General features: G+C 41.7%; 1 protein-coding gene across 11 annotated transcripts in view; it reads right to left on the reverse strand.

The window, feature by feature from the left end:
- CCDC62 (coiled-coil domain containing 62) overlaps positions 1-15,168 on the reverse strand; it is a 35,419-nt gene that overhangs the window by 15,102 nt on the left and 5,149 nt on the right. For 5 of the 11 annotated variants that reach the window (XM_013982801.3, XM_084996205.1, XM_013982800.3 and 2 more), the window contains 6 exons: positions 14,053-14,219; positions 10,304-10,405; positions 8,125-8,296; positions 5,520-5,621; positions 1,023-1,111; positions 568-683 (listed from right to left, as the gene is read on the reverse strand). In XM_013982801.3, the coding sequence (XP_013838255.1) occupies positions 568-683; positions 1,023-1,111; positions 5,520-5,621; positions 8,125-8,296; positions 10,304-10,405; positions 14,053-14,219 (748 nt within the window). Of the gene's footprint in view, positions 1-567; positions 684-1,022; positions 1,112-5,519; positions 5,622-8,124; positions 8,297-10,206; positions 10,406-12,819; positions 13,229-14,052; positions 14,220-15,168 lie in introns of all 11 variants that reach the window. The other 6 variants (XM_021074076.2, XM_084996206.1, XM_013982802.3 and 3 more) reach the window with 4 other exon arrangements.

Genomic DNA, 15,168 nt, shown 5'->3' on the forward strand with positions numbered 1-15,168 from the left:
TTCCTAGCCCAGCTCCTAAAATAGTGAGCATACTGAATGAATGAATAAATGATTCATTTCTGTAATTTCTACTTTAGCTCAAAGCCTTCTGCCTAACAGACACATAGATACTGTGTTTAATGAATTTTATCAAATGGCTAGAGTAAGATCATGCCTACGATTTTTTTTTTTTTTTTTAAGGGCAGCACCCACGACATATGGAGGGGTCCAATCAGAGCTGTAGCTGCCGGCCTACACCACAGCCACAGCAATGTGGAACACGAGCCCCATCTGTGACCTACACCACAGCTCAAAGCAATGCCAGATCCTTAACCCACTGAGCAAGGCCAGGGATGGAATCTGAGTCAGATTCATTTCCTATGAGCCACGACAGGAACTCCTAATAACTCTAAGATCACATCCTACTACAACCTAGGATTATAGTGATAGTTATTAGCTCACGTTAATTTATTCCCTACCCTTTAGAGAACAGTAGTAAGTGCTAGCCCACTGTAGATACTTAACAAATATTGACTGCATGATGGAAAAAAATACAAGATCATATTAATAGCATCTTACTAAGATTACCTGGATTCCAGGGCCTTTGATTCCTCCATCTTTGAGTCATATATTTGTATTAATTCCTGAGAATTCTCCACATTGAAATTAAGAAACTGCAGATCACGTTGTTGTTTTACGTAAATCTGCAGCGGATATTGATAAATCAATACAAGTGCAACAAGAAAAGTAAAGCGACAACTGGCACTTTCAAATGCTAAAACAGATCAAATAGTGATGGGTAATACGCTAAATATGTTTGCTTCTAGCTTCCCCATGTTAATAATGAGACTTGTTAATATAACTAATCTTCTCACCTTTCATTACCATAAGCAAGAACCATCTTTTAGGTTAATATGATATACCTTTAATGTAGTTAGGATTCTAAAAGCACCATAAGCAAAATCACCAGGCATACACTTAACCTAATTTGATGTTAGTTTATAAATGTTTCCCATTCAATAGAGAAGGTACCTGGGACCCACCTGTCTCAGATTGTGCAGTTCTGCATTCATGCGTTCCTGCTTTGACTTTGCGATATCAAGTAACTCATCTTTCCTTTTTTCTCTCTCTTCTATTTAAGAACAATTATTATTAAAATATTTTCTATCAGCCATATCAACACAAACTTCTCCATTTCCAACAAATTTTTTAATAATGCTTTTTTTTTTGGCTGCACCCACAACATGTAGAAGTTCCCCAGGCCAAGAGTCAAATCAGAGCTGGAGCTGAGGCCTACGCCACAGCCACAGCCACATTGGATTCAAGGTACAGCTGCCACCTATGTCACAGCTTGTGGCAATGCTGGATCCTTAACCCACTGAGCAAAGCCAGGGATCAAACCTGCATCCTTGTGGAGACAACATTGGGTCCTTACCTGCTGAGCCACAGTGGGAACTCCAACAGAAGTTATTTTTATTTTTTATTATTTATTTATTTGTCTTTTTTTTTTTTTTGCCATTTCTAGGGCTGCTCCCAAGGCATAAGGAGGTTCCCACGCTAGGGATCTAGTCGGAGGTAGCCGCCGGCCTACACCAGAGCCACAGCAACTTGGGATCCAAGCCACATCTGTAATCTACATCACAGCTCACAGCAACGCTGGATCCTTAACCCACTGAGCAAGGCCAGGGATGGAACCCGCAATCTCCTGGTTCCTAGTCGGATTCATTAACCACTTAACCATGATGGGAATTTCCAGAAATTATTTTTATTTTATTTTTTAATTTATTTTTATTTTTTGTCTTTTTAGGGCTGCACCTGCATCATACGGAGGTCCCCAGGCTAGGGACCTAGTTGGAGCTGTTGCTGCTGGCCTAGGCTGCAGCCACAGCAACACCAGATCCGAGCCTCGTCTACGACCTACACTACAGCTCACAGCAACGCTGGATCCTTAACCCACTGAGCAAGGCCAGGGATCAAACCCGAAACCTCATGATTCCTAGTCGGATTTGCTTCCATTGCGCCATGATGGGAACTCCCAGAAGTTATTTTTAGATGAAAGTATTAATCAAATTATTTTCCTCTTTTTTTCGGGGGGTAACTTCTAATCTCTAAAGTTAATACATATTGTTTTATTCTTTATTCATTTTATATTACACAGGTAACTTATGATGCATTTTCCTTATAAAAATCCAAACAATATATTGCTTTTATCAACAAAAAGAAAATTAACATTATAAGTGGTGAAAAAATTACTGTTTTCACCAGTATATGAGTCACTCTGATATAATCTTACAATCAGCCCATTCCTATGTATTCTTTTTTTTTTCTTTTTGGTCTTTTTAGAGTTGCACCAGTGGCATATGGATGTTCTCAGGCTAGGGGTCGAATTGGAGCCATAGCTGCTGTCCTACGCTACAGCCACAGCAACCTCAGATCCGCCTATGTATTCTCACTGACCAAAGACTAAAGATATTTTGGACCTATGATATTTGAGCTAAAGATACTTGTGACCCCCATAGGCAGACAGACTTGTATTTCCATTTTAATAAAAGCACAGTGGTCCTTTAAAGACTTTCTGCTTGGAATTCAGCAGTAACTAGTCAGATTCATTTCCACTGCGCCACAACAGGAACTCCTGTTTGCAAACTTCTTATAACAACATGTACAAACAAATGAAACATGTCTCTAAGCCTGGGTGAAAAACTTCAACAAGAGGAAAAAACGTTTTGGACTTAAATTTTGAAGATATCTTCCAACCTCAAATTAAAAGCGTTAATTTTTAGGAGTTCCCATCGTGGCTCAGAGGTTAGCAAACCTGACTAGCATCCATGAGGACGAGGGTTTGATCCCTGGCCTTGCTCAGTGAGTTGAGGATCTGGCATTGCTGTGAGCTGTGGTGTAGGTCACAGACAAGGCTCAGATCCCACATTGCTGTGGCTGTGGTGTAGGCTGGTTAATTTGACCCCTAGCCTGGGACCCTCCACATGCCACAAGTGCGGCCCTAAAAAAAAAAAAAAAAAAAAAAAAAAAAAAACGTGTGTGAATTTTTAGCCATGGCACCTGACAGTGTATTATGTTAAGCCTTTAAATATTATTTTTAGGCTTTATTCATTTTTTTTAAAATTAGATTTTTTTTTTTTTCTTTTTGCCTTTTCTTGGGCCGCTCCTACAGCATATGGAGGTTCCCAGGCTAGGGGTCCAATCAGAGCTGTAGCCGCCAGCCTACGCCAGAGCCACAGCAACGCCAGATCCGAGCCGTGTCTGTGACCTACACCACAGCTCACGGCAACACCAGATCCTTAACCCAGTGAGCAAAGCCAGGGATCGAACCCGAAACCTCATGGTTCCTAGTCGGATGTTAATGACTGAGCCATGACGGAACTCCAAAAATTAGATTTTTATTAGTGCGGTTTTTTTGGTTTTTGCTTTTTAGGGCCGCAGTTGCGCCATACGGAAGTTCCCAGGCTAGGGGTCTAATTGGAGCTGTAGCTGCTGGTCACAGCCACACAGGATTCTTAACCTACTGAGCGAGGTCAGGGATTAAAGCTGCATCCTCATGGATACTAGTTGGTTTCATTACCACTGAGCCACAAAGGGAACCCCTTTAATTCACTTTTGTAGTTTAAACATATAAAATAATGTTCTGAGACAAGGGATATGAGTGGAAAAGATGTTAAAGAAATCAGCTTAGGAAATGAAAAAAATTATTTCGCAAAATTGACCCATTACTGTATTACCTAACAAATTCCAGATACTTTACCTAGTAACACATAAGAGAATGTATGAGTAAACATAGATGAATCAAAGGAGACTATTAAAAGAGCCTGTGAATTTTTTTTTCCTTCCTCTGACCTCCCATAGCAATTTATTCATAGCAGTTGTATAGACTAAAATCTGTGGCCAGTGAGCTTCTTAGTCACTAGCAAAGTGCCTGGCACACAAAAGCTGATCCAAAGATTGTGGGAATTAAACTGTAAAGCTAAATAATGTGTGTGTGTGTGTATACATATATATGTATATATACAAATATGTATCTATATATATATTTACATATATAAGGATACAATATGTATCTTTATGTAAGAGATACAGTATTACTTTGAGATGCAGCAATTCTGGAAATAATGGAAATAGTGACCTCTAGTGTTACAAAACTGCATCTCCCCAAACTTTAATCATATGAGAATAAAACTTGGAATCTCATTTGAAAATGCATTTTGGAAGTTCCCGCCGTGGCACAGTGGGACTGATGGTGTCTCTGTAGTGGCGAAGTGCATTAAGGATCTGGTGTTGCCACAGCTGTGGTGTAGGTTGCAATTCTGGCGCTGATTCAAATCCCTGGCCCAGGAATTCCATAAGACGGGGCCAAAAAAAAAAAAAAAACACCCATTTTGCGCTTTAAGTTACAGAGCTGTGTTCTCTGTATTGTCTTCCTAGAAGGAAGGACACTGAAGGTGGGTATGAGCAGACCCCAAAATGTTCACTTCATTTCTATTTGGAACTTTACCTCCAAATCTATGATTTTCTTAATACAAACTACCAAAATCTTCTTGGCTAGCAGGGCCATATATAGATTATATCCATATTCCAGTGGTTCTCAGTTGAGAGTAGAGAAAGGAGGAAACTCTGGCATACGGGGGTGGTTGGGGTGGAGTGTAGGAGAATAATGGGGATGTAGCACAATTTTTACACTTAGGAGAAGGGGCCCTAAGTTAGACCTTATTGATAATTTTTTTTTTTTTTTTTTTTTTTTTTTTTTTTGGTCTTCGTAGGGCTGCAACCAAGGCACCCTGAGGTTCCCAGGCTAGGGGTCGAATCGGAGCTGTAGCTGCCAGCCTACAGCACAGCCACAGCAACGTGGGATCTGAGCCGCATCTATGACTTGCACCACAGCTCATGGCAATGCCATATCCTCAACCCACTGAGCAAGGTCAGGGATTGAACCTGCATCCTCATGGATGCCTTTGGATTCATTTCCGCTGAGCTGCGACAGGAACTCTGACAAATTTGCTTTTAAATCATGAAATATTCATCTCTAACATTTTTATTTTGGGGTCATACTGATGTAATAAGACACATGAGTATTTTTCCAACTGTAACAATTATAGGTAATATAGTTGCAAACCCAGAAAAATGGTAAATTCCTAATTTTTATCTAGTACTAGTTGTAAAAGTATCAACATCCTTCCTTCTTCAGCTCATATTCTTCATTCATGAAGTATTATGTATTAAAATGTATGTATTATATAGTAATATGTAGGTATTAAGCACAAGTAGTATGTTTTTAGTGAGAAGCATAGTCACGCACTTGAGCTGAAAGGGAGCGCTGCTCCTCATTTTACAGAAGAGGAAACAGGGTTACCGGGAGGCATAATGACAGCTTTAAAATTCCCTACCTGGTCCCTCCTCATTTCTCAAAGGGTGTTAAATTATTTTGTGGGAGGTACAATTCTTTTACCTCCTGTCATGACAGTATCATAGAAAGTTCAGGTTATAAATACATAACTATACAGTTACTTAAACTAGTTATCTTTTTTTACCAGTAAAAACTAGTTCATCATGCAGGCAACTTTTCTCTTGCTTGAGGCGAATGATCTCTTCTCGCTGTTCATTATTTTCTGTTGTCTTTTCATTGAGATCCTCTTCACAGATGGAAGGAATAGAAAGTTCTCAGATAAATACTAGTTTCTAGAAGAATATACACTGTGAATACTTCTCGTGTCCTCAGCACCCTCTTCCAGTTAATATGAATCTACAGCCAAATCTACAGTTGGATCTACAGCCAAAACATGTCCCATATTCAACATCTCATGGCACCCCTGGCAATGACCCTGCCAAGGCTTCCACCATCTCCCCACTCAAACCTTGCATCTCCCCTTGCAGTCTTCTGTCCACAGAGCAATCAGAGGCATCTGCTGGTGTCACTTCTCTGTTAAAAGCCCTCAGACTACACTTAGGACAAAATACAAACTCATTATCTTAAGCCCTGCACAGCCTTTCAATCTGTTCCTTAAACTTCACCCAACATTAAAACCCACCCCAGGGCTTTTGCATTTGCTGTTTCTTCTACCTGGAAGGTCTTGGCCCAGATCTTCACACATCCTCCCATCATCCAAGTTTTAGCTCAAATGTTCTCTTTAAAGATGTCTTCCTAGCACACCCTAACTGAGTCTCTTTCCCTCACTTCCTAGCCCTCTATCCATGATCCTATTTTTATTTTTTAATAATGAATTTATAAAATAAGGCATAAAAGTTGATAAAACAGACTGCTTTTTATTTTTTTATCTTTCCTAGGTATACAGAACATTCAAAAAACATTTATCGAATGTCCGCAATGTACCTCAGGGACTGTGCTATTAACCAAAGATCAGAAAAAGAGAGGACAGAGCCCGTCCCTGCTGTCAGGGGTATTATGTAAGTCTGATTACGGTTTTAGCTGGAGCTACAAATGGAGACAAAATTATGATCTGCCACCACTGAGGGCATCCTAAGAACAAGACTTTAGTAGGTGGAGTCTTTTAAATTAAGCCTGCTACCATAATCTTTCATGATTTCAGGAGTTCCCATCGTGGCTCAGTGGTTAACAAACCCGACTAGTATCCATGAGGACTCGGGTTTGATCCCTGGCCTTGCTTAGTGAGTTAAGGATCTGGCATTGCTGTAAGCTGTGGTGTAGGTTGCAGACACGGCTCGGATCCCATGTTGCTGTGGCTGTGGTGTAGGCCAGCAGCTGTAGCTCCAGTTCGATCCCTAGCCTGGAAACTTCCATATGCCACAGGCATGGCCCTAAAAAAGAAAAAAAAAAAAAAGACCAAAAAAGAAAACTTCAAGTAGTAGAAAAATAAACGGTGGAGTTACTGTGGGAATGAAAATGGAAAAGGAGGATGCAAAAGGAATTTTTAAAAATAAAACCTGCACCAAAATGCCACTCTGGTAGTTTGTGCAGTTAGTGGTAACTCCTCATCCTCACTTTTTTGGCAGTTCCTGCCACAAAAGGGGCAGAGACTATCTCCCCACTTCCTGACTCTGGGCTCAGCCTGGCTCGCTTTGGCCAACAGGATGAGGGGGACATGATGGGGTACCAGGTCCTCACATCTTTCTGCTGCTTCTCTTCAGCCTCTGCCTTCACCGTGGGAAGAAATGCCCAGGCTGGCTGACAGGGAGGGGAAGACGGGATACAGGAAGCCGAGCAGCCCCAGGGGAGCAGCTCAGCTGGGCCCAACAGAGATCAGCCCATTCCCATGTGGCTTCCAGATACATGAGTTTAGCAAATGCTCCTGGCTGCATGCCACTGAGATATGGTTGCTGGTTGCTATAGAGCATTCATGGCCATAGCTAACTGGTACAGCATAGGCAGTATTATTATTATTATTATTATTTTTGTGTGTCTTTTTACCTTTTCCAGGGCCGCTCCCACGGCATATGGAGGTTCCCAGGCTAGGGGTCGAATGGGAGCTGTAGCCGCCGGCCTACACCAGAGCCATAGCAACGCGGGATCCGAGCCGCGTCCGCAACCTACACCACAGCTCATGGCAACACTGGATCCATCCTTAACCCACTGATCGAGGCCAGGGATTGAACCCTCAACCTCATGGTTCCTAGTCAGATTCGTTAACCACTGCGCCACGACGGGAACTCCAGGATTATTTTAAAAACACAATGCAGGAGCTCCCATCGTGGCGCAGTGGTTAACGAATCCGACTAGGAACCATGAGGTCGCGGGTTCGGTCCCTGCCCTTGCTCAGTGGGTTAACGATCCGGCGTTGCCGTGAGCTGTGGTATAGGTTGCAGACGCGGCTCGGATCCTGCGTTGCTGTGGCTCTGGCGTAGGCCAGTGGCTACAGCGCCAATTTGACCCCTAGCCTGGGAACCTCCATGTGCCACGGGAGCGGCCCAAGAAATAGCAAAAAGACAAAAAAATAAATAAATAAATAAAATAAAAATACAATGCATTAAGTAATTTTCCCCAACTGTTATTTATCTCGTAACACAAAAAAGGCAGTATAATTCTATACAAATGAAATGACCATTTTATTTAGGACCTAAAGCCAGCAACGGATCTACTCTCAGTTATAAGATTAAGTGAAGCCAAATGAAGAAATATATTTCTAAGATAAAATGCTTAGATGTATGCCTCTTCCTTACCTTTTAGTTTGTTGACTTCCATCTTAAGTACCTTCAATTTCTGCTTATAATCTTGCTTTTCCTTCACAATACAGGACTCCACCATCTTGGCATCGCGTAAGGCATGCTCTAACAGTTTAAATTTACCTGAACAGTCAGCAATGTGATTGACTGCCTCAATAATGTCTTTGTCCTAAAAAACAAATTTGTGAAAACTGTTACGTAAGATTTTTTAATTCCAATGAATCAATATGAAAAGGATACACTTATTGAGGTTTCATTGTGTACCTGGTTTCATTCCAAGCACTTCCATGTGTAAACTCATTTAATTCTCACAGTAACTGTGAGGTAGGGGTTAGTGTTATCCCCACACAACAGAGGTGCTGATAGTAAATTGGCCATGGTTACACAACTAGTTAGAGGTGAAGCTCCTGAAACCATGCACACACCACCGTAGCTTACTGTCGCAGAAAGTTTAAAACCAAACGTCAGATTACTTATGAAACTAATAGCAAAAGGAGGGCTGGTGGCCCTTGAGGGGGGCTTATTCTCTGAGTTACAGACGAATCTCATAGGGCCCTGCTGTCTCCCTGTTTTTTCAGCTTGTTAAAATGTCAGACTCTAAGACCTGATCCCAAACCTACCCAAATCAGAACTTCTTACTGTTGAAGTGGGTATTTTAATTATATGAGTTATCTGCTTGTTGAAAAGCAATTTATTTATTTATTTTTCTTTTTGGCTGTGCCCACAGCATGCAGAAGTTCCCTGGGCCAGGAATGGAACCCCTGCCACTGCAATAAACAAAGCCATAGCAGTGACCACACTGGATCCGTAATCTGCTGCACCATCAGGGAACTCCAAAAATCAATTTAAATAAGACCTGAAAGTGTAAAAGTAATACATAAAAGTACTCCCCTTCCTCTACTCACATGGAATAAATGTTAGCAAGTTTTACCTTTGCTTAAGGAAAAGGTTTACACTATAACTTCATACATGCATTCCTAAAACACTTCACTGTTTGCACATCTCACATTAAGAGGACTTATGGGAAAATACAGTTGGGACGGACCATTCAAAAACAGATGGAACTTTGTCATCAGACCCTCAGCAAAAAACAGTAGTCCTATTGAGTATATGAACAGTTAAACAAACTCCTATTATACCAACATCACTCGTCTATTCATCTGTGGTCCAACACATGTTTTAGCCAACAGAAGAAACTGTTTATCAATCACTGTTTACGGAATGTTAGTGACCATATCAACTGCTTAAGTGCTAAGTTTTCTTCTCAACTAAAAAAAAAACATTAATATGTTGGAGTTCCCGTCGTGGTGCAGTGGTTAACGAATCCGACTAGGAACCATGAGGTTGCGGGTTAGATCCCTGGCCTTGCTCAGTGAGTTAAGGATCTGGCGTTGCCATGAGCTGTGGTGTAGGTTGCAGACGTGGCTCGGATCCCATGCTGCTGTGGCTCTGGTGTAGGCCGGTGGCTACAGCTCCGATTAGACCCCTAGCCTGGGAACCTCCATATGCCGCAGAAGCAGGTCAAGAAATGGCAAAAAAAAAAAAAAAAAAAAAAAAAGACAAAAAAAATTAATATGTGATCTGATTGCCAACGGCGATTTTTTTTTTTTTTTTTTTTGGTCTTTTTAGGGTCGTATCCGAAGCACATGGAAGTTCCCAGGCTAGAAGTCAAATTGGAGCTATAGCTGCCGGCCTACACCACAGCTACTGCATTGCCATACCTGAGATGCATCTGTGACCTACACCACAGCTCACAGCAACGCCGGATCCTTAACCCACTGAGCAAGGCCAGGGATCAAACCCAAGTCCTCACAGATTCTAGTTGGATTCATTACCACTGAGCTACAACAGGAACTTCCACCAATGACCTTATGAGACCTAGTAATGGATACCTTAGAGGAAAACAAGTTAATCCACGCCTGCGGTGGGCCTTGGAGACAGAGACCCTCATTGCAGTCCTATCTTCTCTCAATGCCTTGGGGGCATCATTTTTTTGGGGGGGCATCATTTTAAACTTGTCTCCCTCATTTCTAAAAGCAGAATTTAAAAAAAAAGAGCAACACTGATAGCCCAACCTACCTCAGGAGCTGTGGGACTTCAGTGAGATAATGCACGTGACTATATGTTAGAGCCCACAGAGCGCCTGGCAAATGGAGGTGTGGTTATTCCGAATTACCTTTAGCTTTATCATGGTGGTAAGAGCCTGTTCTCGAGCTTGCAGTTGACCCACCTGAGCAGAAAGTTCCACTAATGTGTTGCTGAGATTTTCATTTCTAGCCTATGAGGGAACAATAGAAAATACTGATTGAGTCATTTAGAAGCTTTCATTACTCTCCCCAGCCACAATCCATGCTCATTCTTCCGTTTTTTCTTTGTTTAAGGTTTTTAGTAACAAAATGGGCCAAGTAAGCAGTTGTCAAAAAGGAACACAAATATCTATTTCTCCATTATCTGTAGCATCCTCTCATAACTTGTGTTTGCCCTACTGAATTCTATCAGTTATGCTTATAAACATGTCTCTTCCCTAATATCTTTTTTGTATAATTCTAAGTTGGCAAGAAAGAAGAATATGAATGAATGAATGAAAACTGGATTAGTAAGAGATTTCCTTTGCTAAAATAAAGTAGCATTTGTGAACATCTGTGCATTTTTTTTTAACACTATGTTGAAATAACTTCATGGAGTTCCTGTCATGGCTCAGTGAAAATGAACCTGACCAGTATCCGTGAGGATGTGGGTTTGATTTCTGGCCCTACTCAGTGGGTTAAGGATCCAGCATTGCTGTGGCTGTGGTGTAGGCCAGCAGCTGCAGCTCCAATTTAACCCCTAGCTGGGAACCTCCATATGCCACAGATGTGGCCCTAAAAAGAAAAAAATAATAACTTCATATTGGCGCATTTTTATAGTGGAGTATTCTTATTTATCAGGGCTTTTTTTTTTTTTTATTCTTTTAATTTTTTTTTGTCTTTTGTCATTTTAGGGCCGCTCCCTCGGCATACGAAGGTTCCCGGGCCAGGGGTCTAATCAGAGCTACAGCTGCCGGCCTATACCACAGCCACAGCAATGCCAGATCTGAGCCACGTCTGTGACCTACACCACAGCTCATGGCAAAGCCGGATCCTTAACCTCCTGAGTGAGGCCAGGGATCGAACCGCAACCTCATGGTTCCTAGTCGGATTCATTAACAACTGCACCACGACAGAAACTCCTATCAGGGCTTTTTTTAAACCACTGATCTGTACTTGATATATTTTGTTCATAATGTGTTTATTGGTTAGGAAAAAAAAATCAGCCTTTTTAAAAGATATCTTTAGGAGTCCCCGATGTGGTGTGGTGGGTTAAGAATCTGACTGCAGCAGCTCAGGTTGCTGCGGAGGCACAGGTTTGATCCTCAGCCCAGCGCAGTGGATTAAGGGATAATGCATTGCTGTAGCATAGATCACAGCGGTGGCTGAGATTCAATCCCTGGCCTAGGAACTTTCATATGCTGCAGGTGTGGCCATAAAAACAAAACAAAAAAACATGAAAGAGATCTTCATGGAGGAAACTTAAATCTGTATTAGTAACTGAAAGAAGCCAATCTGAAACGAATCATATATACTATAAGATTCTAACTATATAATAATCTGGAGAAAGGCAAAACTATGTAAACAGTAAAGAGATCAGTGGTTGTCAGGGGTTCTGAGGGAGAGGGATGGAGCAGAGAGGGTTTCTCGGCTAATGAAACTATTTTGTGTGATATTACAATGGTGGATACAAATCAATATGTGTCAAAACCCACACAGTGTACAACACGAAAAGTAAATCCTAATGTAAACTATGGACCTTGCATGACAATGAGGTTCAGTGTAGATTCTCTGATTACAACAAATGTACTACTCTGGTACTGGGGGAGGCTGGGGGAGGGGGCAGGGGTCTGTGACAAAGTTCTGTACACCACACTCAATTTTGCTATGGACCTAAAACTGCTCTAAAAAATAAAGTTCATTCGTTAAAACAATCTTCCTGGAGTTTCCGTTGTGGCTCAGTGGTAACAAACCTGATTAGTATCCATGAGGAAGCAGGTTCGATCCCTGGCCTCACTCAGTGGGTTAAGGATCCGGCGTTGCGTTGCCGTGAGCTGTGATGTAGGTCAGAGACTCAACGCTCAAATCTGGCATTGCTGTGGCTGTGCCGTAGGCCAGTAGCTACAGATTCCACTCGACTCCTAAACTGGAAACCTCTATATGCCACAGGTGCGGCCCTAAAATCACAAAAAAAAAACACAAAATCTTCCTGTTAATGACTGAACTGCACTCCTCCTCCCACCAATGCTTATGTAGAAGCCCTAACCTCTAATGTGATGGTATGTCGGGGTGGAGCCTTTGAGAGATAATTAGGTTTAGATGAGGTCATGATGGCATTAGTGTCCCCATAATACCCCAGAGAACTTGTTCACATGCTCTCTCTCTTGCCCTGCCAAATAAGGACACAGTAATAAGGTGGCCATCTACAAGCCAAGAAGACAGCCCTCACCAGAAACTGACCATATCAGCACCCTGATCTTGAACTTCTAGCCTGCAGAACTGTAAGGAAAAAAATGTCTGTTGTTGTAGCCCCCTAGTCTACAGTCTTTTGTTATGGCAGCTCAACCCAACACACTTCCAGTATTTATTTGGCTAGTTATCTATTTTTGTCTTTTTAGGGCCGTACCTGAGCATATGGAGGTTCCCAGTTCCCAGGTGAGGGGTCAAATTGGAGCTGTAGCCATCAGCCTACATCATAGTCACAGCAACGCCAGATCCAAGCCACATCTGTGACTTACACCACAGCTCATGGCCATGCTGGATCCTTAACCCACTGATCGAGTACAGGGATCAAAATTGCGTCCTCAAGGATGCTAGTTTAGCTTGTGAACTGCTGAGCCAAATTTTTTTTTTTTTTTTTTTTTTTTGGATGCACCTGTGGCATGTGGAACTAGGCCAGAGATCAAACTCAAGCAACAGCAGGGATATCACTAGGCCACTGGGGAACTCCCACACTTCCATTTTTTAATTCAACAAATCAAGAAATTCCAAAGTAGTTTTTACTTATTTTATGACTAGAAACTGTACAGTGTAATCTGGAAAAAAAAAAGACATAAAATAAAATCTATTATTAGGAATTATTAGGACTCACTATATTACCAAGATCTATACTGAGTATCATTATGAAACAAGAATATGGAGCCTATAACCAAAAAAAAAAAAAGAAAGAAAAGAGAAAGAAAATCTTCCTCTCTGTGTCTCTCAAAATGCATGAGCTCAAAAAATATCTAATTACTCACCAGTTAGAACTGAAAACTGAAACACTACTCTTACAGATTTTCCCAAAAGGCCAACAATGACGTAGATATTTGTCTTATCAGATTAGACTCAGTTATTTAGAAAGCATAATTTCAAGCTACTTGCTGATCCTTATCTCAGACTTTGAGAAAGGGTTTCTAAAATAACCCATTGTCAGAGTTTCTGCTGTGGCCCAACGAGATCAGCGTCTCTGCAGCTCCCGGATACAGGTTCGATCCCCAACCCAGTGGGTCTAAGGATCCAGCATTGCTGTAGCTGTGGAGTAGGTTGAAATTGTGGCTTGGGATATGATCCCTGGCCCAGGAACTCCATATGTCTCAAAATAAAAATAAAATAAAGTAACCCATTGTTGATAAAATGATACATGCTATTAAACCAAATGACCTAACAGTTAGAAAAGGCTTGTAATAACCTTCATCTCCAAGAGAGGAGAGGGCTGGCAGCTAAACAAAGCTCCACAGTGAATACGAAATATGATGATGAATAGACTCTCATTCACACACATATGCATTTTTAATGGAAACATTTATATCTAATCTTTCAGTAACTGAAATACAAACAGCATTTAGGCTAGCAAAGTTTATCTTACAATAAAACCAACCTCAAGATCTTCAGAAAGGAGAGAGGAATGGGTTGCCTTTTGAGCCATTTCCTGAAGTTGTAGCTGAGTCTTTTGAAGAGCAGCTTGGCATTCGATTTGATTGGATTCAAGGGTTTTTACCTTCTTTGTGAGTGACCTAATTATTTCAGTTCTTTTATGTAGTTCACCTGAGGGAAATTTCATCAATAACTTATTCGTGGTCTGATATGAGGCTGAAAATGCATTGTTTTAAAATACATGGTTAAAAAATAAGTGTGCTAAGACATCTTTTACAGGATAATTCTTCTTTTAAAAGTTTTTAGGCGCTTACAGAGTTCCCGCCATGGCTCAGTGGTTAACGAATCCGACTAGGAACCAAGAGGTTGAAGGTTCGATCCCTGGCCTTGCTCAGTGGGTTAAGGATCTGGCATTGCCATGAGCTGTGGTGTAGGTCACAGACGTGGCTCAGATCTGGCGTTGCTGTGGCACTGGCGTAGGCCAGCAGCTGCTCTGATTAGACTCCTAGCCTGGGAGCCGCCATAGGCCGAGGGTTCGGCCCTAGAAAAGGCAAAAAAAAAAAAAGGTTTTTAGGAGTTTGCATCGTGGCTCCGCAGAAACAAATCTGACTAGCATCCATACGGAAGCAGGTTTGATCCCTGGCCTCACTCAGTGGGTTAAGGATCCAGTGTTGCCATGAGCTGTGCCGCAGGTTGAAGACGTGGCTGGGATCTGGCATTGCTGTGGCTGTTGGGTAGGCCGGTGGCTACAGTTCTGATTTAACCCCTAGCCTGGGAACATCCATATGCCGCAGGTGCAGCCCTAAAAAGACAAAAAAAATTTTTATTATGAAACACACAATACTGTGTCCTAGTTGGGAAATAAAACACTATCAGCCCGTGTACAGTATGTCACTTCCTGACGACAGTCTCTAACTTCCCACCTTCCCAATCACCATCCTGATCTTAATCCTTTCCTTGCCTTTTATTATAGTTTTACTACCTATGACCACATCCCTAAAAACTTTTTTTTTTTTTTTTTTTTGCTTTTTAGGGCTGCACTCATGGTACATGAAGGTTCCCAGGCTAGGGGTCCAATCGGAATTACAGCAGCTGGCCACAGCCACGCCAGATCCGAGCC

This window comes from Sus scrofa, chromosome 14, assembly GCF_054392235.1.
Source record: "Sus scrofa isolate SSC_HxYL_T2T_F1_AM1 chromosome 14, Sscrofa_HxYL_maternal_Yorkshire_Landrace_v2.0, whole genome shotgun sequence".
Lineage (NCBI taxonomy): Eukaryota > Metazoa > Chordata > Mammalia > Artiodactyla > Suidae > Sus > Sus scrofa.